The sequence below is a fragment of the Ochotona curzoniae genome, unplaced genomic scaffold (genome assembly GCF_017591425.1).
Source record: "Ochotona curzoniae isolate NIBS_2020 unplaced genomic scaffold, NIBS_Ocur_1.0 contig_523, whole genome shotgun sequence".
NCBI lineage: Eukaryota > Metazoa > Chordata > Mammalia > Lagomorpha > Ochotonidae > Ochotona > Ochotona curzoniae.
Genome location: NW_024466459.1, coordinates 10,935,040 through 10,956,337, shown reverse-complemented (window position 1 = coordinate 10,956,337; position 21,298 = coordinate 10,935,040). Strand labels below are relative to the sequence as shown.

At 63.9% G+C, this 21,298-nt stretch overlaps 1 protein-coding gene across 1 annotated transcript; it reads left to right on the top strand.

The window, feature by feature from the left end:
* The first annotated feature begins 1,235 nt into the window (after positions 1-1,235).
* Positions 1,236-21,132, top strand: CCDC40 (coiled-coil domain containing 40). Its single transcript, XM_040989376.1, has 22 exons — positions 1,236-1,340; positions 1,638-1,714; positions 2,786-2,852; positions 3,022-3,747; positions 3,827-3,880; positions 4,946-5,033; positions 6,473-6,624; positions 7,173-7,256; positions 7,339-7,558; positions 9,866-10,023; positions 10,133-10,255; positions 11,472-11,593; positions 13,349-13,592; positions 14,037-14,219; positions 14,731-14,976; positions 16,043-16,256; positions 16,801-16,970; positions 17,091-17,182; positions 18,033-18,153; positions 18,487-18,675; positions 19,574-19,732; positions 20,575-21,132. The coding sequence occupies exons 1-22, from the start codon at positions 1,236-1,238 to the stop codon at positions 20,821-20,823; spliced, it is 3,843 nt and encodes a 1,280-aa protein (XP_040845310.1). The 3' UTR covers positions 20,824-21,132.
* Positions 21,133-21,298: the final 166 nt, after the last annotated feature.

Genomic DNA, 21,298 nt, shown 5'->3' with positions numbered 1-21,298 from the left:
CCTGGCCCAGCTCCAGCCACTGCAATCATTTGGGGTGTGAATCCACAGAAGGAAGACATCTCTCTTCCTCCTCCCCCTCACCCCCTGGCTCTGTCTCAGTTTGTTTCTCTCCTCCTGATACTCTGTCTTTCACATGTTCAAAAAGAGAACTGGCTCGCTAGGGCCCCAGACAAGCAGAGGGAGTGCATCCCTGGCTGGAACAAACCCACACTGGCCTCTCCACCGTGGGATCGCTCCGACCAATCGCACCAAGGCACCTGCCGTGCCAGTGTCCAGTCCGTGGCCACACCATCTCCCCAGTGCCCGGTCCGTGGCCACACCGCCTCCCCAGTGTCCAGTCCATGGCCACACCGTCTCCCCAGTGCCCGGCCCATGGCCACACCGCCTCGCCAGTGCCCGGTCTGTGGCCACACCTGCTCGGGCCTGCACCTGCCCCCCCACACACACACACAGGCCTGTCTCTTCCCTGCTCTTCCTGGCAGGAGAGGGGAAGGCGCAGACCCTGGGGTCCAGCTCCATGAGACCCCAGGAGTGCCCACTCCACATGCTGCCCCAGGCCGTGACCACCAGCAACAGGAAGCCAACTCACACTATGGCGGCAGAGTCACCTTTCATTTTAAATCAAATCCCAACTGCACCATGGCTGACACACGACACCAACTTCCAGCGTCAGGAGCACAAGCTTCGCGCCTCCTGGCAGGGTTCCTCGGGTTATTTTTAGCCATCTCAAATCAACTGCCTCCTCACACACACACACACACCCCTAGCCTTTTTATTCTCTCAAGGCGGAGTCAGCCCAGAAGGCAATGAGTTCCCACGCGTGGCTCTCACACTGCACTCCCAGCAGCTTCAGGCCACGCACGCCACGGGCATGCCGCGGGGAGGGCGCGCTTGGGGGCACGTGGCTCACACCGCACCAGACGCGGGGGCCGAGCCCGCTCGCACCGGGCCCACCCGCGCTCGGACCCGTACCCACTGCCCAGGGAAACCCCGGCTCCCCGCTTCCATCTGGGGCTACCCACCGCGCCAGGCTCACGCGCACCCGGGGGCTGCTGCCGGCCTGGCCCCTCCCGGCCCCACGGCCACAGGCCGGGCCACCCAACACTCCGCCCCAGGGATCCCGCCAACCAGACACCCACCTGGGTCCCGCCTGGGGGCGGGATTTGCTTTGCGCTGGGCCCAGAACCTCCTCTGTCGCCGCCACCGCTACCAGTGAGGCGGAGAGGGGCGGAGACATGCTGCGAGGCCCGACCTCCGGACCGCCCCTCAAGGCCGGACCCATAGTGCCCACCCGCGCCCCTTGGCACCTGGGCGGCTCCCCGAACTCGTGGCTGCCGGGGGTGAGCACGGAGCCCACCCTATACCCGCCGCCCCATGTGCATCCTGGGTTTCTAGGTGGGAGGGACCCACACCCACCGGAGGGTCTCGGGCGCCCCCCTCGGCGGGGGATCCCAGGACCTATGCGGAAGGGGCGCCCAGAGCGGGTGGAAGTGGGAACCTGCAGGCGTCCTGGCCCCAGTACCGCCACCCGGACTGCAGCCCTGGGCAGAGCCGGTCCCAGGTGCGGGGACGCACAGGGAGGAGTTCCCGGCGACCAGGAAATCCAGACTGGCGCCTGCACCCTCTGGCACGTTTAGACGCGAGCGTTCGGGGGCGCGCACACGGCAAAGCGCATATCCGACCGGCGCGTGTTGACGGAGTCTCCTAGCAACAGGTGATGGCGGAGCCGGGCGACCCAACCGGCGGGTAAGCGGAGCAGAGGGGCTGTGGGGCTGCGGGGCGAGGGGTAAAGGCAGATGGGGCGAGGGGGTTGCGGCAGGGAACAATGAACCAAGGAGCAGAGGGACAGGGAAATGAAATACAAGAAGGAAGGGTGGCCATGCCCTCAGCCTCACAGTATCCCCACTTGCTGGGCTCCCCCTCTTCCCCCTCACTTCCTGCTCCTTTGTCCTCCCTCCTTACCTGGCGATGAACACGGTGGCCTGGCCTGGCCTGGCAGGAGTCCACTCTAGAAACCCCAGCAGGTCCCTCTGGCCCCACTGAGGGACCAGCCGGGACCACACAGTCCCCCAGGATACCGATGAGTGTCCCTCTCAGGCCGCCTCTCAGATGGGGTGACGGCTGCCTGGGCACCCAGGACCAAGTCCCACCTTTCTGCACCTCCCTGTGCTGGCACTGCTGTGGTCCAGGCGAGGCCCACACGGGGCAGTGGGTGTGGTCTGAGCACCAGTGTGAGGTGCCTGGGTGCAGAGGACGGGCAAGGTTTGGGCAGGCTCATCCTGGCTTCCTCTGTGTTACAGGCTTGGAGTGAGCATTGAAACAGATTTGTTCATTTGAAAGGCAGAGTTAGAAATCTTCTGTCTGCGGGTTCACTTGGCAGATGGCCCCAACAGCCAGGGCTGGGCCAGGCTGAACCCAGGAGCCAGGAGCTTCTTCCAGGTCCCACTTGGGTGGCAGAGACCCAAGAACTGGGACTGTCCTCCACTGGCTTCCCAGGCACATTAGCAGGAAGCTGAATGGGAAGTGGAGCGGGCCGGACCTGGACAGGCGCCCACGAGGGAGGCTGGAATCCCAAGGTGGCTATTTCCCGCTGTCCCACCTTGCCGATCCTCATCAGGGGTGTCCTCTCTCCCCGTGACACCTCTCCGACCCAGCAGACAGGACCCAGAGTCAGGGACAAACAGGACAACATCCTGGCTGGCCAACAGCCTGGAGGAGGAGGCAGAGACCCAGGAGGAGAGCTGTCCCCAGGAACTGCCCAAGGTGTTCCCTTGCAACCAACCAGGTCTCAGCCGGAGGGCGGGCAGCCGTCAGAGGAGGAGACAGCAGGGAGCCAAGACTACGGTGCTCCGGTAAAACTCCTGGGGAGAGGGCTGGACCGGGGCTGGGGGGTTCAAATGTCTGAGAAACAGGATGTGTGGGAGAGGCAGGGCGGGAGGCCCAGGCATGTGCCAGCAGAGTTCGCTGTGGAGAGCTAGCTGGCTGTGGTCCTCCTGGTCGCTCCCTGCCACCCTGTTACAGAGATCACCACTTGGGAGCAGCGACTGGACCGACGCAGAAGCTGGAGGTGCCATCCAGCCTTCTGAAGGGGCTGAGACAGCCCAGCGGGAAGGCAAGGAGGATGGAGAAGCTGTGAGGGATGCAGAAGCGTACAGGGATGGAGGCGTTGAGGGTGATCGCGGTGCGGAGGGCGATGAAGGCGCAGAGGGCCATGGAGGCGCGGAGGGCGATGGAGGCCTGGAGGGCGATGGAGGCGCGGAGGGCGATGGAGGCGCGGAGGGCGATGGAGGCGCGGAGGGCAATGGAGGCCTGGAGGGCGATGGAGGCCTGGAGGGCGATGGAGGCGCGGAGGGCGATGGAGGCGCGGAGGGCAATGGAGGCCCTCAAGAAGATGAAGGCACGACAGGAGGTGGAGGCGCAGAGGCGGAGGAGTATGAAGGTGCGGAGGTGGGCAGCCAAGGTCCCGAGGACTGGAAGGCCCGCCTGGACAGGGAGTGGGAGTCGGAGGAAGAATTCTTTTCGGACATGGAAGCACAGTCCCCAGAGGGGCAGGTCAGCTCTGTGGACACAGCCTTCTCAGACACCAGTCTCCAGGATGACGTGGGCCCCCCGGAGCTGGCCCAGGGCACGGGCAGGGGCGCCGACCTGGAGGGTCCCTCGGAGCCGCAGACACCAAGCAGTCTCCCCATGGAGCCGCCCCAGCAAGCCGTGGGCCGGGCGTCATCGGAGCCCGTGGTCAGCAGGCCGGTGAGTCTGAGCGGCACCGTTCCTGCTACCGGCCAGTGGCCGGGGTGAGGGTTTTCTTAGCTTCGGGGTTCCCCCTTAGGTGGGAGGGGGCAAGGTCCGTAGCGAGAAGCGGGGGAGGATTGCTTCAGCATCCGTGAGTCTGGCGATGTCCGTGGCCACTGGGTCCCAGCCTTCCGGAGTGGCATCAGGCAGGGCGCCGGCCAGTGGTCACACAAGGCCACCGAAGGCCAGAACCGTGGTCCGGGATGACTCCATATCCCACCGTCCAACTGCCTGGTCCAACTTCCACCCATTGGTTCTAAAAATTTTCTAAACCTTCTAAAACTTTTCAAATGTTTCCAACAATTATAAACTTGAAGGAACCAATGAAATAGAATAAAAACGTAGGACTTCCTCATTTTTTTCTACTTGAATCCACAAGAATCCCAACATTGGAGCGAGAAGGTGCCTGTAGTTGGCCAGGAGTCTTAGGTGCACGCTCCCTCCTCGAGGTCTTTGCTGTGTGAGAGAAGCTGTTCAACTCAGCAGGTTCTGGGCCCATCTCACTCTGGGAACCTCGGGGCAGTGGGGTGCCCGCTGACCAGCCATGGCCTCCCTGTTGACAGGGACAGACTCAGTGTCCCATGTCCCTGGGATGGCCGCCAGGGCAGAGAGCCGCGACCCTTCCAGCCCTGCCTGCTCCCCCAGCCTCGACTCACTTCACTGTTATGATCAGTCTCAGCCTAGCTTTGCCAGGGCAGGGGTTCCTGCAGGACAAGACTCCAGTGGGGGACCCCTGGAGGAGGGCCAGTGAGGCAAAGCCGGGCCCTCCGTGTCCTGGCACACACCCCTGCACCGCCCAGAAGGGGCCCTCTGCGCCCCCCCAGGAGCAGACACCAGCTCTGTCCCTGGGGCAAGCAGACTGGGGAAGCCTTGTCTGTGAGCGGCTGTTCATTGAACATCGCCCGGTGAGTAGCAACTTGGAATGATGTGGAACCAGGCTGGCACCAAGGACTTGAGCCCCGTATTTGTCTCACCACGTGCATGGGTGTGGTCAGCAGGTGTGTCGGGAGGCTGAGGCCCCCAGGACCTCTGGGGGTAGGGTAGCTATACAAGGCGAGTGGACAGCCGTGTGAGTCTTTGCCAGTGGGCTCTTATGGAGGGGCGCCCAGGGCCCAGTGCACCCCTGCCGGCTCAAGGTCCCTTGTTTGTGCTGCAGGACGGTCCCCGGTGGATGAACCTCCGGCTGAGCCGGGAGAGCAGCATCCTGTCCTCAGACCTGGGCGGGCCCGGCACAGAGGAGCCAGGTATGGCCAGGCTCAGAAGCCCCTTGCATTTCCGGAGACGGGAGGGCTGCCCCCCCTCCCCCACCATCACAGGGTCACCTTACATCTTGGAGAACATGGTTGGCAGTGGGGGAGAACCCTGACAGAGCTCGGGCCCTGGCAGTGTGGGGACCCCCTTCCCAGTCAGACAAGAGCCTGGAGCGTTGCTAGGCAACCGAGCGAATGGCAGAGTGGATCCAAAGCCATGGCTGCTAGCTGCGCCCTGCCCAGGCTGACAGCCTCCTGGCCTCTCGGAGAGGCCCGGGGACACCTGCCCACTGATCTCAAAGGCTGTCAGGGCACGGCTGTCTTACTCTGTCTCCCTAGGACATGGAAAGGCACCCTCAGGTACAGGCGCCCGAGAGCCCGGCTCACAGACCCTCATGTGGGTCCCAAGCAAAGCGAGAACAGCCCCCGTCCGACCCAGAAAGAACCAAATAGAACAGGCATTTCTCCCACCTGTTCAGAAAGGCTGCACCCAATCTTACCGTCCAGCTTCCATTGTTTCAATTCACAAAGATTTATGTGTGTGTCAAAGGGCAGAGTCACAAAGAGAGGGCTCTTCCATCTGCTGCTTCACTCCCCACATGGCCAGCGGCAGGGGAGTCAGGGCTCTGGATCAAGGCTCAGCTGTTCCACTTCAGATCCAGCAACCTGCCGGTGCACTTGGCAGGCAGCACTGATGGCTCAAGTCCTTGGGCCCCTGCCACCTCGTGGGAAAGCTGGATACAGTTTCTGGCTGCTGGCTTCAGCCTGGATCAAGCCTGGCTGTTGGAGCCACGTAGGGAGTGAACCAGCACACGGACGCTCTCTCTCTCTCTCTCTATCACTTTGTCTTTGAAATAGATGCTGTCTTAAAAGTAAAGATCATAGGGCCTGGCGCAGTAGCCTAGCAGCTAAAGTCCTCGCCTTGCATGTGCTGAGATCCCATAAGGGCGCTGGTTCTAATCCTGGCAGCCCCACTTCCCATCCAGCTCCCTGCTGGAAGCCTGAGGAAGCAGTCGAGGACGGCCCAAAGCCTTGGGACCCTGCACCTGCGTGGGAGACCCGGAAGAGGCTCTTGGCTTTGGATTGGCTCGGCTCCGACCATTGCGGCTGCTTGGGGAGTGAATCATTGGGCAGAAAATCTTCTTCTCTGTCTCTCTTCTTCTCTCTGTATGTCTGACTTTCCAATGAAAATAAAATAAATATGTTTCTAAAGTAAAGAATATATCAACGGAACTACCAAAGCTAGCCCACCAGTAGGGTCCTCTTTGCCATCCACTTTGCATACCAGCCAGTGCCCTCTGGAGATGGGGCAGCTGGAGCCACGCAAACCTCCTGCCAGACACTGCCCAGCCCTGCACTGGCTGGCTGCGCCGCGTGGCCGTGGAGTTGGCTCTGCCCACTGAAGCCCACTCTCTCCACTGACCCTGCCCCAGGGGTGTCTCCGGAGGTGCCCCTGGGCAGCTTTCTGGACAGGATCCAACAGCCACCCTCAGAGGAAGGGGCCTCCGGGGACAGAGGCGAGTCGCACAGCAGTGGCGAGGCTGATGGTGACACAACTCAGCTGGTGGTTTTGGATCCAAACCATGTAAGGAGTGCCCGGGGGGAGGGGTGCTTTGGGTTGGGCCCCCTCTGCAGCCCACACCTGCTCGCAGCACCACTGGGGGGAGGGGGAGGTCTCTCCTGGCACAGGGCCATGTGGAGCCCAGTCACTCCTGGAGTGGGGTTGAGGCAGGGAATGTGGGCAAAGTCGGCCCCTTCCCACGGAGAGCCGCTGCGAGACAGGAGCTGCTGTCCCTCCCTCAGCGCACACAGAAAGCCATATTCTGCCATGGTCCAGCGGCCCCACCCACCACGCCCTGGGGGGAGGTGGGGGCCTAGGCATTCACTCATGGGACACGGTGGCCAGGCACACTGCGTGTCACAAGCCCAGCTTCCGCTCGCTACCAGCCCCCACCTGCTCCTGGAGTGCCTGGGACGGGACCACAGGTGCCCCTAACTGAGGCTTCCCAAGAAAGACCCTAAGGCGGAAGCGGGCGGCCCGCAGGGAGGCGGCCTCTGCCCCTGCCACACCTGCGCGGGGCCTGGGCTGAGCGCGCATGGTGACGGTGGCCTGTGGCTTGCCCACCGCCCTAGCCCCTGATGGAGAGATTCCAGAGCGCCCTGAAGAGCTACCTCAACCGGCAGATCGAGAAGCTGAAACTCGACGTGAAGGAGCTGGTGCGTACGTGCGTGTCCAGCCCACCCCCACCCCGCCCGCTCCCCTCCCCATGACCGCCGCTTCTCCCTCCCGCCACCACAGGACGTGGCCAACAAGCAGAGCCGCGCACAGAGGCAGGAGCTGGGCGTGAACCTGTACCGCGTGCAGCAGCACCTGGCCCGCCTGCAGACGCAACTGGAGAAGAGCCACGACCGCTACTCGCTGATCGCGTGCGCCCGGCGGCAGAAGGAGGAGGAGCTGCAGGACGCGCGCGCGCTCTACACGCGAACCTGCGCGACCGCCGGCCAGGAGCGCAAGAAGCGTAAGGCGGCCCCGCGCGCGCCCCAGGGACTCCCTGTGCGTGCGCGCCCCGGGAGCGCCCCGCGCGCTCTGGGCACGGTGGCCCAAGGAGACCCAAATGCCCGGGTCGGGAGGCGGGAACGGAGCGTGCACATGTGGGAACCCGTGCTGGCATATAAGCGAGAAGTCGGCCGTGCCCGCCTGAGTCGCCAGCTGCGGAGGAAGGTGAACCCGGAAGCCTCGGGACACGGGGAGACTGGGGTCGGCGGTGGAATAGGGTCGTGGTGCCAGCGGCCTTGTTGCACTCCGAGGGCAGAGAGGGTTCTGGGGCTGAGGAAGGGGGATGCTTATCCGGCAGCCGCCCCCGGTGAACCCTGAATTAACAGAAAATGCCGAAAAAGGACGAACCAGCTGAAACCTTAACCCCCTTTGCCGTGGATGAAGGACTCAGACCCTACCGGGCCTCCTAGGCCCTTCCAGGAGCCCCATTCACCCTGGGCACCCCCGACCGTGGGGCGCACACGGCCAAGATGAGGTTCGGAGTCTGGGCCCTTAAGAACACCCGCAGCTCCAGCCTCCTGCGGGAGCCAGGAAAAGCCCAGCCAGCCCTGGGCCCTCCTATGCAGACCCCGTGGACGAGGCGCCAGAGGACAAAGATCCCGACCCAGGCCCAGCTCAAAGACACTGCTAAGGAAGCAGCCAGGCAGAGCCAGCGGCTTCGGGGGCAAGCGTTCAGACGAGTCCCAGATATGGTGTGATATGGTCCCTGCAGGGTGAATGCTGTGGAAGCTGAGCACGAGGTGTCCCGCAGGAACTCGGAACACTGTCCCCAGTGTTTGAGGGGCCAGGACCTGTGGGAGACCCTCCCCAGGCCCTTGGGTGCTTGCCACCAAAGCCAAGGGGAGCCATGATAGGCCCCACCCCAGTCCCGGCAGGTGCAAAAACCCTCAGTGCGGGGTCAGCGGGTGAAGGGTGGCAACGGACCCACCCATACATTAAAGGAAAAGAAGACATTTGGGTGAACACCAAGGTCCATTCTGTACGCCAAAGGCACCAAAACAGCAGGGTGTCACAGCACCCCTGCCTTGGAGGAAGGCCTGGTGCACGGGTCAGCCAGGAGCTGGACACCCATATGGGCTTGCTTCTATGCGTGTTGGTGTCTGTCAGCCAAAATGGGTCCATTCATGGTGCTCGCCCTGTCTGGGTGCCATGCCTCCCACCCCGGCCTTGGCATTGGCTCTGCACCATGCAGGCTGACAAGGTTTCAGACCCAGTGAGGAGATTGCCCCCGACCCCCGGCATAGACCCCCGGCATACTGGGCCTGACCTGCACTGGGCGGTCCCTGGCAGGGATCCCTGAAAAGGCTTTGAAGAAGGAGGGCAATGAAGGCCATTTTTGACATCCAGCACAGCATGAGGCTGCGAGAGCAGGCGAGCAGCCAGTCCCGGAGGGCGGGTCCAGCGGCATTTAGGAGTCCCTTGAAGGCCTGCCGCGCTTTTATCGTTACAGAGAACTGTCACCTGCTGTTTCACACTGCAAGTTCCCACAACAGCCAGGGCTGGGCCAGACCCAAACCAGGAACCCAGAACTCCGCCAAGGTCTTCCACACAGGTGGCAGAGTCTCAAGGCCTTTGGCCGACCTCTGCTGCTTTCCCGGGCCCTAAGCAGGGAGCTGGATCAGAAGTGGAACAGCCAGGACTTGAACCTGTGCCCATATGGGATGCCGGCACTGCAGGCGGAGCCTTAGCATATTGTGCCATGGCACCGATTTCAGTCCCAGAATGCTTGCTAGGGTCAGTTGGCCTGGGCCCTGTTCTCCTGGGCTTCCTACAGGGCCTGGCCTCAGAAGCAGGGACGCCCCACAGCGTGAGTATACTCCACTCACACAAGCCGTCACAGTCTCGTGTGGGTCTCATCCAGACAGCCCTTGAAGACTGGTCTCTGCTGACAGCAGTGAGGACCAGAGCCCATGCCTGAGTCGGGGTGAATGGTGCTGTCTTGGCTGTCCAGCCCACGTGTGCCTTGGCCTGGGCAGCACGGGGGCACCGGGTGGCTGAGCCAGCCACACTCGGGAGTTCCGGACCCTCCCACGATGGCTCGCCTCCCGGGTCGGATGTGCTCTCTGTCAGGGTGCTGTGGGCACGGCGGCCACACACTTGTGTCCTGGCTCTTGGCTGAGACACAGACTAGACTACCAGGGCGAAGGCCTGAGGGGCAGGGGCTGGGGAGGCTCTCCAGCTCCCTAGCAGCCCCCCTGTCCTCGTTGGCACAGGCAGAGGGGCTGCCAGCCATGGGGTGGAGCTGGAGCAGCCCCTCTCCTCTCGGCAGTGGCGACCCTCCAGACGGAGATGGAGAACCTGGCCCTGCACCTGTTCTACATGCAGAATGTCGACCAGGACGTGCGGGATGACATTTGCGTGATGAAGCAGGTGGTGAAGAAGGCAGAGACAGAGAGGATGCGGGCGGAGATGGAGAAGAAGAAGCAGGTGTGCTGGGTGTGGTGCGTGTGCCCTGCTGGCTGCTGGGCCTGGGCCGGGCTGCCCGCCATCAGTCCTGGGGCCCTGGCCCTATCCTCACCGCTGTCGCTGCCTCCAGGACCTGTTCGTGGACCAGCTCACCACGCGGGCCAAACAGCTGGAAGAGAACATCGCCCTGTTCGAGGCTCAGTATGCTGCCCAGGCAGAGGACACCCGGGTGCTGCGAAGTGCAGTGAGCAAGGTGAGAGCCACGCCCACCCCAAGCGCCCGGCTGTCAGCACGCCCACCCCCAAGCGCCCGGCTGTCAGCCAGTGGCAGTGCTGGAGCCTCCGAGAACACCAGGCCAGCAGGCCGCGTGGTAGGGAGGCCACAGTTTGTTTCTGGGGCAGTCTCAGAGCGGCTAGAGGAAGTGCCCAGGGCCAACCCTGCCTGCATTGCTGGGACCAGTGGGTGGGAGGGCAATGGTCCCCCGCTGGGCTGCAGTGAGCCAAGGGGGCGGGCAGCCTCTGATGAGCAAGCTCAGCAGGTGACAGAGAGCATCTGAGCCGCGCCACCGTGACCAGGGCATTCAGGTGGGCGTCAGGACACGGGACATTTGGGGTCTAGCTCCCAGCGACAGGCAGGACCTAGGAACAGTGCTGAAAGGACTGTGCAGCTGGACACAGCTGGCCGCTGAGTGGACAGGAGACATCGGGTAGGAAGCATGCATGACTGCCAGTCAGTCCAGCCTGGGCAGGAGGGCACTGTGCACTTGCTTGCCTGGGAAGGACAGCCCACACCTCCCCTGGTCGGCCCAGTGGCTCCGCCTGCACACCAGCACCCAGAAGCCGGCCTCCCCGTGCCAGGCTTGCAGCCAGGCTCCAGGGAACCTGCTGGAAGCCGTGAGCGCTGGGCGGCTGGCAGGACCCTTGCCCTGGCCTCCTTCTGCCTTCAATTGTCAAGGTGCCTTCCCTCAGCCAAGGCCCTCTCACCTCCTGGGACGATACAAGGAGGACTTTGTCTCAAGGGAAGAGACGCAGACAGCAGCCGCCAGCAGCCGTGGCCGCCACCGTGTCATGGGGCCCAGGCCTTAGTTACACACGGTGGCGGCCCCGTGGTGCAGAGCATTGCTGAGGCGCAGCCTGCTCACAGCGGGCTAACTTGTAACAGCAGCTTACAGCAGACAATGTATTTTCATTTTGCATTCGTTCAGAAAGATTTGAGTCAGAGGAAGAGAGAGAGAGGGAGAGGCAGACAGAGTGAGAGATCTTCCATCTGCTGGCTCACTCCCTGAATGCCCACCACAGGATCCTGGGGTCTGGCCAGACTAGCCATGCCCGGCTCCCCAGCTGGGGACAGAGGTTCCAAGGCCGACCTTCCTGGAGAGTTGGGGATAGGGTTCTGCTGAACCTGGGGAGCTGGGCGTGCTTGGGGCTGGGGCGGCCAGACAGGCGCCGTGACCCGGCCCTGGGCCGCAGGCCTCCATGGAGATTGAGACCATCAGCCTGGAGAAGAAGCGCATCCTACGGCAATGGGCCAGCAGCCTGGTGAGCATGCGACACCGCGACGAGGAGCACCTGGCCATCCTGGAGGCGCTCAGGTGTGGGGGCGGGGCTGGCTGTGGGCGGGGCCGGGTGTGCTGGACAAGGGGCCTTGGTGCAGGGTCCAAGGGACAGGGCTTGGAGTGATGCTGCGAGGATGCAGGAGCAAGGAGGATGGAGAAGGACGAGACAGCCCCAGCCTCCCCGTGGGGTCCTTGTGAGCGCCAGGGACAAAGGGAGCCCCCAGGGCCCTGCAGCTGGCACTTCCCGGCTCCACCCCAAGGCTCCCTGTGGCATCCAGGATCTCAGAGATTTCCTGGTGAAGCCTCCTGTGCCAGGGCCAGGTGTGTCTTGGGGGCTTTCTCCCTTCCTCTAGGAGTGGCAAGCCCCTGCCCTCACTTTTTCACTTGTCCTTGGCGAGCTGACTCCTCCCTGCCACTCAGCTAGCGTCCTGGTCCCCCCAGGACCCCAGCTCTTCCGGTCAGCCCCTCACAGGTGGCCAAGCAGCCAAGTCGCAGGCTGGTTTCTGGTGTGCATGGCTGCACCCACCGAGTGTGGGCTGCCTGGGTTCCAGGGACTGTGCAGTCACATCCCTGCCTGTGGGACCCCAGGAATGCCCCACACAGGAATGCACACACGGGTGGGTCGCAGAGGCAGCCAGGCATCCTGCGTCTCAGAATGCGTATACGCAGAATGCTGCGTGACTTTGAGCAGAGTTAAGATGCAACAACAACGCAGGGACTCGGCTGAGCTGCTCCAGGGGACTGGCAAGGGCTCAGCTGTGTCTGGGGTCCTGTGGGCCTGATAGACCTGCCCATGTTCAGGAGTGGGCTGTGCTATGAGGGAGTCTCAGGGAAAGCTGGTGCAACCGACAGTCCCTAGCCATGCCGTGCGCCTTGGCCCCTAACTGCACCCTGTACCTCGGCCCCTAACCGCACCCTGTACCTCGGCCCCTAACCGCACCATGTGCCTCAGTCCTAACCGCACCGTGCCTACAAAGATGCATCTTGGTGGAGCTGAGATCTCCACGGCCGACCAAGAGCCAGGAGACAGAACAGGAGATGCTGAGCCGCCACACGCACAAAGATGGCCACATACAGGAACACACATCCATGGATGCATGCACACACATACACCTCTACTAGACCTGCACACTTAGGCACATGTGTTCATTCACGTGTGTTCATTCATGTGTGTGTAGCCTCGCCTGTGGCACATGCACGCGTGTGTGAACACACATGTCCAGAGCAGCCATGTGCAGGCGAGTACCCACACGTCCACACTGCACGCCCGTGTGCACACACCATGCCTGCCAAGACTGCAGACGCAGTTTCCTGGGAGGGCGCGGCGGGGCTGCTCGGTGTCTGAGGACATGTCCAGAGGAAACGCTGTGTGCGGGGAGAGGGCCCTGAGAGTGTTCCCCACAGGACCCCACTGTCCTGTGTCTGTGTTCTGGGGTGTGATGTGTCCCTGTGGCAGGTGGCTCCATGCCAGGGGGGCCATAATCCACTGCCCACCTGGGACAAGCTGTGTAACGGAGTGGCCTGAGTTTGGGGTCCCCACCATGAGCTGTGGGACGAGGTGAGACCCCCGTCCTGGGCATAGTCCTGTCTGTGCCATCTGTGAGCTTGGCAGGTGGTGGTTCTGTCTGTGCCCGAGGAACTGGATGGCTAGTGTGAGCCAGCAGCTCCCATGGGTGGCCCATGGGTGGCGTCCCGGCATGAGCATCGTCAGTGTCAGGGCGGGAGGTGTAGCTGCAAGCCAGCCATACTACGGGCACCTCACTGGCTTGGCCATCTCACCTATCTCTGCAGGGAGTGCCAGCACCATGCCAAGTCGGTGGACGGTGAGGTAGAGGCCTACAAGAAGTCCATTGTCCAGGAGGAAGAGCGGAATGAGAAGCTGGCCCGCATCTTGACGCGCGTGGAGACAGAGGCCAGCCTGATGCAGAAGCTCACGGCGCAGTGCCTGGCCAGGCAGGAGGCCCTACACAGCGAGTTCAACACCTACAGGCTCACCCTGCAGGACACGGAGGACGCCCTGGCCAAGGGCCACCAGGTGCACCTCCCCAAGCCATGATCGAGACCAGAGCCACCCCACAGTGCCGCCCGGCTGATCTGTGGCCAAGACTGGGGCCAGCCCACAGCACTGCCCGGTCCGCCCGCAGCCAGCCCGGAGCACTGCAGCTCACCCACAGCCATGGCCATGGCTGAGACCGGGGCCATCCCACAGCCCCATTGCCATGACCGAAACCGAGTCCAGCCTGCAGTGCTGCCCGGCTCACCCGTAGCCAGCCCACAGCACTGCCTGGTCCGCCCGTAGCCAGCCCAGAGCACTGTAGCTCACCCACAGCCATGGCTGAGAGGCCCACAGCCGTTCTTCAGCACCATGGTCATGGTCGAGACCTGGGCCAGCCCACAGCACCACTATCTGACCCTTGGCCATGGCTGAGACCAGGGCCCACCAGCTCACCTGGCCTCCCCTCCCTCTCTCCCGTGCCAGGAGCACTCGGCAGTCATGGAGGAGCTGCAGGCTGTGCGCCTGGGCGTCCGGCAGGAGCTGGAGCTGAAGCGCAGCCTAGATGCCTCCATGCTGGAGAAGCTGCAGGAGCACATGACGTCCAACAAGATGACCAAGTACTTCAGCCAGCTCCTGCGGCGCCTGCAGAAGGAGAAGACCAACATGGTGGGGCCACAGGCACACGGAGATGCACATATGCACTCAGACACGCTGACACATGCACATCCCCCAGACTGTGCCAGGGACACGCGGCACACAGGGCTGGACCCGGCTGAGGCTCCTGGAGCGTCCTGGCTGACATGATGAGGCTGGGGTGGGGGACCCTGCCCGTGCTTTGCTGGGAAGGGAGCTAGACTGCCAGGCAGTAGAAGCAGGTGTGCTGGGGAAGCCGAGAGGGGCCGAGTGGGAAGCAGCGGCACCGCCTGGCAGGTCCCAGGTGCCCTGGCACTGGGTCTCCAGCCCTGCCCCTTGCCAGATGCCCACAGGTCACACCTGTACTGCCGCAAGTGTCCAGCAGAGAACTGGGTCAACAGACACATCCTCTGGGGTTTTTCAAGGAAGGCCCACCGGGCTGGGGGCCGGGACAGAGGGTGGACAGAGCCAGGATGCGGAGGGAGGACAGCTGGGCCCAGGACCAGAGCCCAGAGCTCACACCCATGTCCCCTGCCGGCCACAGGTGACACATCTCTCCAAAATCGACGGGGACATCGCCCAGACCACTCTGGACATCACCAACACCAGTTGCAGGCTGGACTCGCACCGCAAGGCGCTGGCCGATCTGGACAAGGAGGTGAAAAAGGCGAATGAGCTCATCACCAACAGCGAGAACGAGATCTCCCGGCGTACCATTCTGATCGAGAGGAAGCAGGGACTCATCAACTTCTTCAACAAGCAGCTGGAGCAGACCGTGTCGGAGCTGGGGGTGAGCAGCGGGCAGGGCAGGGGCTGGGCGGGAAGGGGAGGAGCCATGGGCATGGGGAGGAGCCATGCCAGAGGGGGAGGAGTCCTGGGCAGGGGGAGGAGCCATGCCAGAGGGGGAGGAGTTCTGGGCAGAGCAGGGGCTGGGCAGGAAGGGGAGGGGCCATGTCAGAGGGGAGGAGCCCTGGGCAGGAAGGGGAGGAGCCATGTCAGAGGGGAGGAGCCCTGGGCAGGGGGAGGAGCCATGCCAGAGGGGGAGGAGTCCTGGGCAGGGCGGGGGCTGGGCAGGAAGGGGAGGAGCCATGTCAGAGGGGAGGAGCCCTGGGCAGGGGGAGGAGCCATGTCAGAGGGGGAGGAGTCCTGGGCAGGGGAGGAGCAGGGCAGGAGGGGGAGGAGCCATGTCAGAGGGGGAGGAGTCCTGGGCAGGGGGAGGAGCCATTTCAGAGGGGAGGAGCCCTGGGCAGGGGGAGGAGCCCTGGGCAGGGCAGGGGCTGGGCAGGAGGGGGAGGAGCCATGTCAGAGGGGGAGGAGTCCTGGGCAGGGGAGGAGCAGGGCAGGAGGGGGAGGAGCCCTGGGTGAGGGAAGAATCCACTATGGCATCCTTGTCCAGTACCCCTCCACTACTTGTCATGCTCACTTCACAAGCAGCGAGGGTCGTGGGGCAAGCCCAGCTCCGGGGCGGCGCAGGCTGTGTGGCTATGGCATTGCCCTGTGTGGCCGTGTGTGTGTGGCCCTTCTCGTGGTTTCTGGCACAGTATGTGTTCCTTGGCATCCTCTCAAGCACACAACCCTCTTGGTTTTGTTGGGTTTTGATTATTTGGATTTGGTGTGGTGTGCCACTCACCTGCTCGGACAAGTGTGGGCATTGGAGCAGTGGCGCCTGTCAGCCAGCCGAGGAGCCCGCTGCAGGTGCAGCAAGGGGGGCTGCCCAGGCATGGGACAGCCCGCGTCAGGCTGGTATCAAAGGCAGCTTCTGGAGCCCGAGCAGGCCAGCACTGGGGGACGGACAGGGGCTCCTCCGAGTGGCCAGAGGCTCGGCTCTCCAATCCAGCCGGCCGCGATTCCCTCAGGGGGAAGAAATGGGGCCCCTGGAACTGGAGCTGAAGAGGCTGAGGAAGCTGCTGCAGGAGCAGGGAGCCCAGCTGGTGCAGGCCCAGGGCACATGGCTGCGGCTGCAGCAAGAGATGGTGAAGGCCACGCAGGAGCGCGAGGAGCAGCTGGCATTGCTGGACACGGTCAAGAAGGAGATGCACATCCTGGAGCAGAAGAAGCTGCGCACAGAGAGTGAGCCCGGGGACGGGGCGGGACAGGGGCGGGGCTGGGCAGGGACGGGAGAGGGCATGGGGCAGGGACGGGGTGGGGCGGGGATGTGGCAGGGGCAGGGACGAGGCGGGACAGGGGCGGGGCTGGGCAGGGACGGGAGGGGGCATGGGGCAGGGATGGGGCGGGACAGGGGCGGGGCTGGGCAGGGACGGGGTGGGGCAGGAACGGGGCGGGGATGGGGCAGGGGTGGGGACGGGGCAGGGATGGGGCAGGGACGGGTCGGGACAGTGCGGGGCGGGGTGGGGCAGGGACAGGAGGGGGCATGGGGCAGGGATGGGGTGGGGCGGGGACGGGGCAGGGGCGGGGACAGGGCAGGGATGGGGCGAGGCAGGGATGGGGCAGGGACAGGGCAGGGTGGGGAGAGGGCAGGGCGGGGACGGGGTGGGGCAGGGGCAGGGACAGGGCAGGGTAGGGATAGGGCAGGGGCAGGGACGGGGCGGGGACGGGACAGTGCGGGACAGAGGAGCCCTGGCCCCGCCCTGCCCTCATGCCCCTCCCCACCCAGGCAAGATTGACCAGGAGAAGAAGGAGCAAAAGGAGATAGAGCGCCACCTGCGGGACCTGGACCACGACCTGAAGAAGCTCAACGTGCTAAACAGCCAGAACCGCAGCAGCTCGGAGGAGCTGCAGCACGGCAACCTGGTGGCTCAGAACGAGTTCGTGCGCGAGCTCAAGGTCAGGCGCCCCGCTCCAGCCGTGACGCACCTGGGTCCTCGTGTGCAGTCCGGAGCGCCACTGCGCACGCACGTACACACACACACACACACACACACACAGCTCTCCCTGCCCCTGCAGGACTTGGAGCGTGAGACCATCGAGTTGCAGGAGAAGCTGAGCCAGCTCACCGAGGAGAAGGCGGCCATCCTGAGGGACCTGGTGGAAGCCGAGTGAGTCCTGGGCCTAGGGCACCCTTGGGTGCTGGGGGAGGTCCTCAGAAACCACCTGGGAGCCCTTGGCCGTGCCCGGCATCTGCAGGATTCAGTCCAGATGCAGTGTGACTTCCATGTGGACGGAGGCCACCTGTGCACATGCCTCTTGGTCTCTGAGGGAGGTGGGGTCCCCATGCGCACGGTGTGGGGTCCCCACGCGCATGGTGTGGGCTCGGCCATTCCCAGCAGTTGGAGAGAATCATGCACAAAGCCACCAGGGCCCTGGGCCCACGGGGGACACGAGTCGGGGTGATGCTCAGAGCCCCCTTGCTCTGTTCCGGCCAGCCGCCCTCTGTAGGTAACGTTTGACCTTTCTGCTCTCCTGGTCACATACTCGTGCTGCTCCCAGCTCCTCACCACGGGGCCCAAGGCCAGAGGCCTCCGCACAGGGGTGGACGCAGAGCGTCCGGTTCTGCCAGCCTGTACAGCCTTCTTGTGCTTTAAGATTTATCTTATGTTGTGCAAATCAGAGTTATAGAGAGGTATTCCATCCGCTGGTTCACTCGCCAAATGGCTACAGCAGCTGGTTCTGAGTTAGCCTGAAGCCAGGAGCCAAGAGCCAGGAGCTTCTTCCAGGTCCCCACGTGAGGGTAGGGGCCCAAGCACTGGGGCTACCTGGCCTGCCTTCCCGGGCCATTAGCAAGGAACTAGATCATAAATGGAGCCGCTGGGACTGGTGACCATATGGAATGCTGTGCTGCCCGTATCATCAGCCTCTGTGCCAAGGCCTCAAAGCAGGTGCTCACTGCCCGCAGTGCCCAAGCCCCTGCTTCCCCCAGCCCTGGTGCTGCCTCTTCTGCCCCTGTAGACACCAGATGATGGTCTGGGAGAAGAGAATCCAGCTGGCCCGAGAGATGCGTGCCTCAGTGGACTCGGAGATGGGTCAGACAGAGATGTGTGCCATGAAGGCGGAGATTCATCGCATGAAGGTGAGGGTGCCCCGGGCTGCTGGGGACGCTGGGGACTGCCCCGGGCTGCTGGGGACGCTGGGGACTGCCCCGGGCTGCTGGGGACTGCCCAGGGCCCCCCTCCTCCATCAGCCTGTCGGACTCCCAGTGGAGGGATTCCTGGCTCAGAAAGCAACCTCTGGACAGTCGCAGAGCTGGGCAGGGACTGTCGCAAAGGGTGCTCACCAGTGGCTCCCCGCCACTCGGACAGCCCTGGTGGTTGCCAGGCGTGGGTCAGCAAGGTTCCAGGGTCCCAGGCAGTTGCAATGGGCAGGTCAGTAGGAACACCGGCCCAGCCCATGTCTCCTACCGTAGGTCCGGCTCGGGCAGCTGCTGAAACAGCAGGAGAAGATGATCCACGCCATGGAGGCAGCTGTGAGCCACAGAGAGACCATCACCACCCGCGCGGAGAGCCAGGCCAAGGCCGACAACAAGCTACTCACCCGTACGGACTTCCACCACCGGCAGGCGGAGCTGCGTCGCAAGATCAGGGACACACACAAGGTGGGGAACAGCCACCCAGGAAGGGGTGTCCCCCAGGGGGCCTCACGCAGCTCCAGGAAGGGGTGTGCTCCAGGGGGCCTCATGCAGCTCCACGAAGGGGTGTCCCCCAGGGGGCCTCACGCAGCTCCACGAAGGGGTGTCCCCCAGGGGGCCTCACGCAGCTCCAGGCAGAGGGGCCACGACACGGTGCAGCAAACAGACAGCCGTTGGACAGGGCAACGCTGCTGAGCCCTCCGTGGGCCGTGGCTGTGAGGGCGGCCACCTGCCCAGGTCTTGCCCTGTGTGCAGCCTGGGAGTGCATGGAGGCTGAGGGCAGCTGTGCCCTGTCCGCAAGGCCTCTCTGTCCTGAGTGGGGATGGGCCAGCGCTGCCCCAGGAGCCCTCTGCCAGGTTCGAGGCTGCTCTCTCCCAGGTTGGCCCTCAGCCTTTGCCAGCCTGTGCAGCCCCGTCTGGGAGAGAATGAAGGCAGTTAGGACCACAAACACATGCACATACGTACACAGGCTGTGTGGCCCCCAGGCCTCTGGGTCTTTTGAGACGTGGGTTCCCAGCTGACTGAGCCATGGAGGCGGGTAGATGCAAGGGAGGGGTCTGTCAGCCCAAATGGCAACAGGAAGTCTGGCCTCCCGCCGTTTCCTGTCCCGGTTCAGACCTCACCTCATTGCCTGGCCTGCTGTTCCTCAGTACTTGTGAGCATGGGGTGAGTGGTCCCAGCCTCAGTGTGTGTGAGCTGCCCTAGGCCCGCGTGGTCACACCCCTTCCCAGTGCGTGTGAGCTGCCCTAGGCCCGCGTGGTCACACCCCTCCGCAGTGCGTGTGAGCTGCCCTAGGCCCGCGTGGTCACACCCCTCCGCAGTGCGTGTGAGCTGCCCTGATGCTTGCGGCGTTCCCGTCCCCCAGGCCTCTGAGGAGTGCAGCAACACCATCCTGGAGCTAGAGGGCACGCAGAAGCAGCTGAGCAGCTCGCTCCTGCAGAAGCAGCAGCAGCTGTCCACCATACAGGCTGAGCTGGACACGCTCGAGGCTGACCTGGAGGCGCTCACGGTCCTCAAAAGACAGGTGTGCACGCCTGGGCCCTCCCAGGCCAACGACTCAGCGACTCCTTAAGCCCCATTACACCCTGGGCACTGGGGCCACGGAACAGAGCAGAGACCACTGCCCCCCACCTGGAACCCATGCTGACCACAGATTGGGGGGTGTCCCCAGGAGAGACCCCAAGGAGAAAAACCTCAGGGTGGGCAGCAGGAGCGTCAGAAACAACAGATGTTGAGTTCACATGTGGGGGAGGCTGGAGACCCCTCCAAGGGCATCCAGGGGCCAGGAGAGGGGGTCCAAGGGGGTCCCCCAGGGCTGAGCTCGGGACTCCTCCAAGGGCATCCAGGTGCCGGGAGCAGGGGGTCCAAGGGGGTCCCCCAGGGCTGAGCTCGGGACTCCTCCAAGGGCATCCAGGGGCCAGGAGAGGGGGTCCAAGGGGGTCCCCCAGGGCTGAGCTCGGGACTCCTCCAAGGGCATCCAGGGGCCAGGAGAGGGGGTCCAAGGGGGTCCCCCAGGGCTGAGCTCGGGACTCCTCCAAGGGCATCCAGGGACCGGGAGCAGGGGGCTGCAAGGTGGTCTCCCAGGGCTGAGCTGGGCTGAGGAGACGGGTTTCAGCAGCTCTTCCTGCTGAGTTGGATGGGAGGGAGACAGGGGGCCGCTGCCTGTGGTGGTATGTGCCTGAAGCCCCCTAGGGGGCTCCAGCCAGACCAGACAGGGCGAGCTGGGGCAGCTGGTGGTGCAGGGCCTGGCACACGCGAGGTGGAAGGGCCTGTGGGAGGCCTCACGCCCCGCAGCAGGCTGTCTGTGAGGAGGCCAGCAGGTGCCTCCAGGCCTGTGTGCGGCTGACAGGGTTCTCTCCTGCCCAGAACCTGCTGGACATCGTGGCGCTGCAGACGTGCCTCAAGCACCTGCAGGCCGTGAAGGACGGGCGGTACGTGTTTCTGTGCCGCTCCCCATCGGCCTTGCAGCTGGAGCGCCGGCGGCTGGATGACCGGCTGGCCCAGCTGGCCACCGTGCTGGCCCACGTGCAGTCCGAGTTCCCTCAGTTCCAGGAGGCCCTGCACAAGGTCAGCCAGAAGGTCTCCAGCCAGCTCCGGTCCCTGGGGCCCACCTAGATTGCGGCCAGACAGAACGAGATCTCCACCTGCTCTTCACAACAGCACGGCCCAGGCTCAGCACTGGGGGGCTGCCTTAGTTTGCAGCGTGAGACCCTGGGCGCCCACTGCCCTTGCTGGCCACTGACGACCCTTCCTTCCTTTGGCAAAGCCCCACTGGCCCAGACAGAGAAGATGCGACCCCGCAGGAGTTGGGTTTGAGGGGATCACAGGCTGACTGTGCCTAGAACCCAACCACAGTGTGGTAGGGGGGCCCCAAGGGAGGAAAGTCCCCTGGTCACCCCGTCTCCAGGCAGGGCTGGCAGGGCAGTCCAGTGCCTAGGGGTGCGGGGTGGAGACCCCCATGAGCCCTCCCCCCCACTCTGGCCCCTGTGGAAATAAAAGCCCACAACCCGGCTGAGGCACAATAAAGGCTCTTTCCCAATAGGCAACGAGTGAGTGTGTACAAAGAGGTTGCCAGCACCCCGGGGTCCCC

Excerpts from the sequence above, each read along its gene's own strand:
- CCDC40 (XM_040989376.1), top strand. The coding sequence starts at position 1,236 with ATGCTGCGAGGCCCGACCTCCGGACCGCCCCTCAAGGCCGGACCCATA. Across the intron at positions 10,256-11,471 it reads TGCGAAGTGCAGTGAGCAAG|GCCTCCATGGAGATTGAGAC; the intron begins GTGAGAGCCACG and ends CCTGGGCCGCAG. Across the intron at positions 13,593-14,036 it reads CCCTGGCCAAGGGCCACCAG|GAGCACTCGGCAGTCATGGA; the intron begins GTGCACCTCCCC and ends CTCCCGTGCCAG.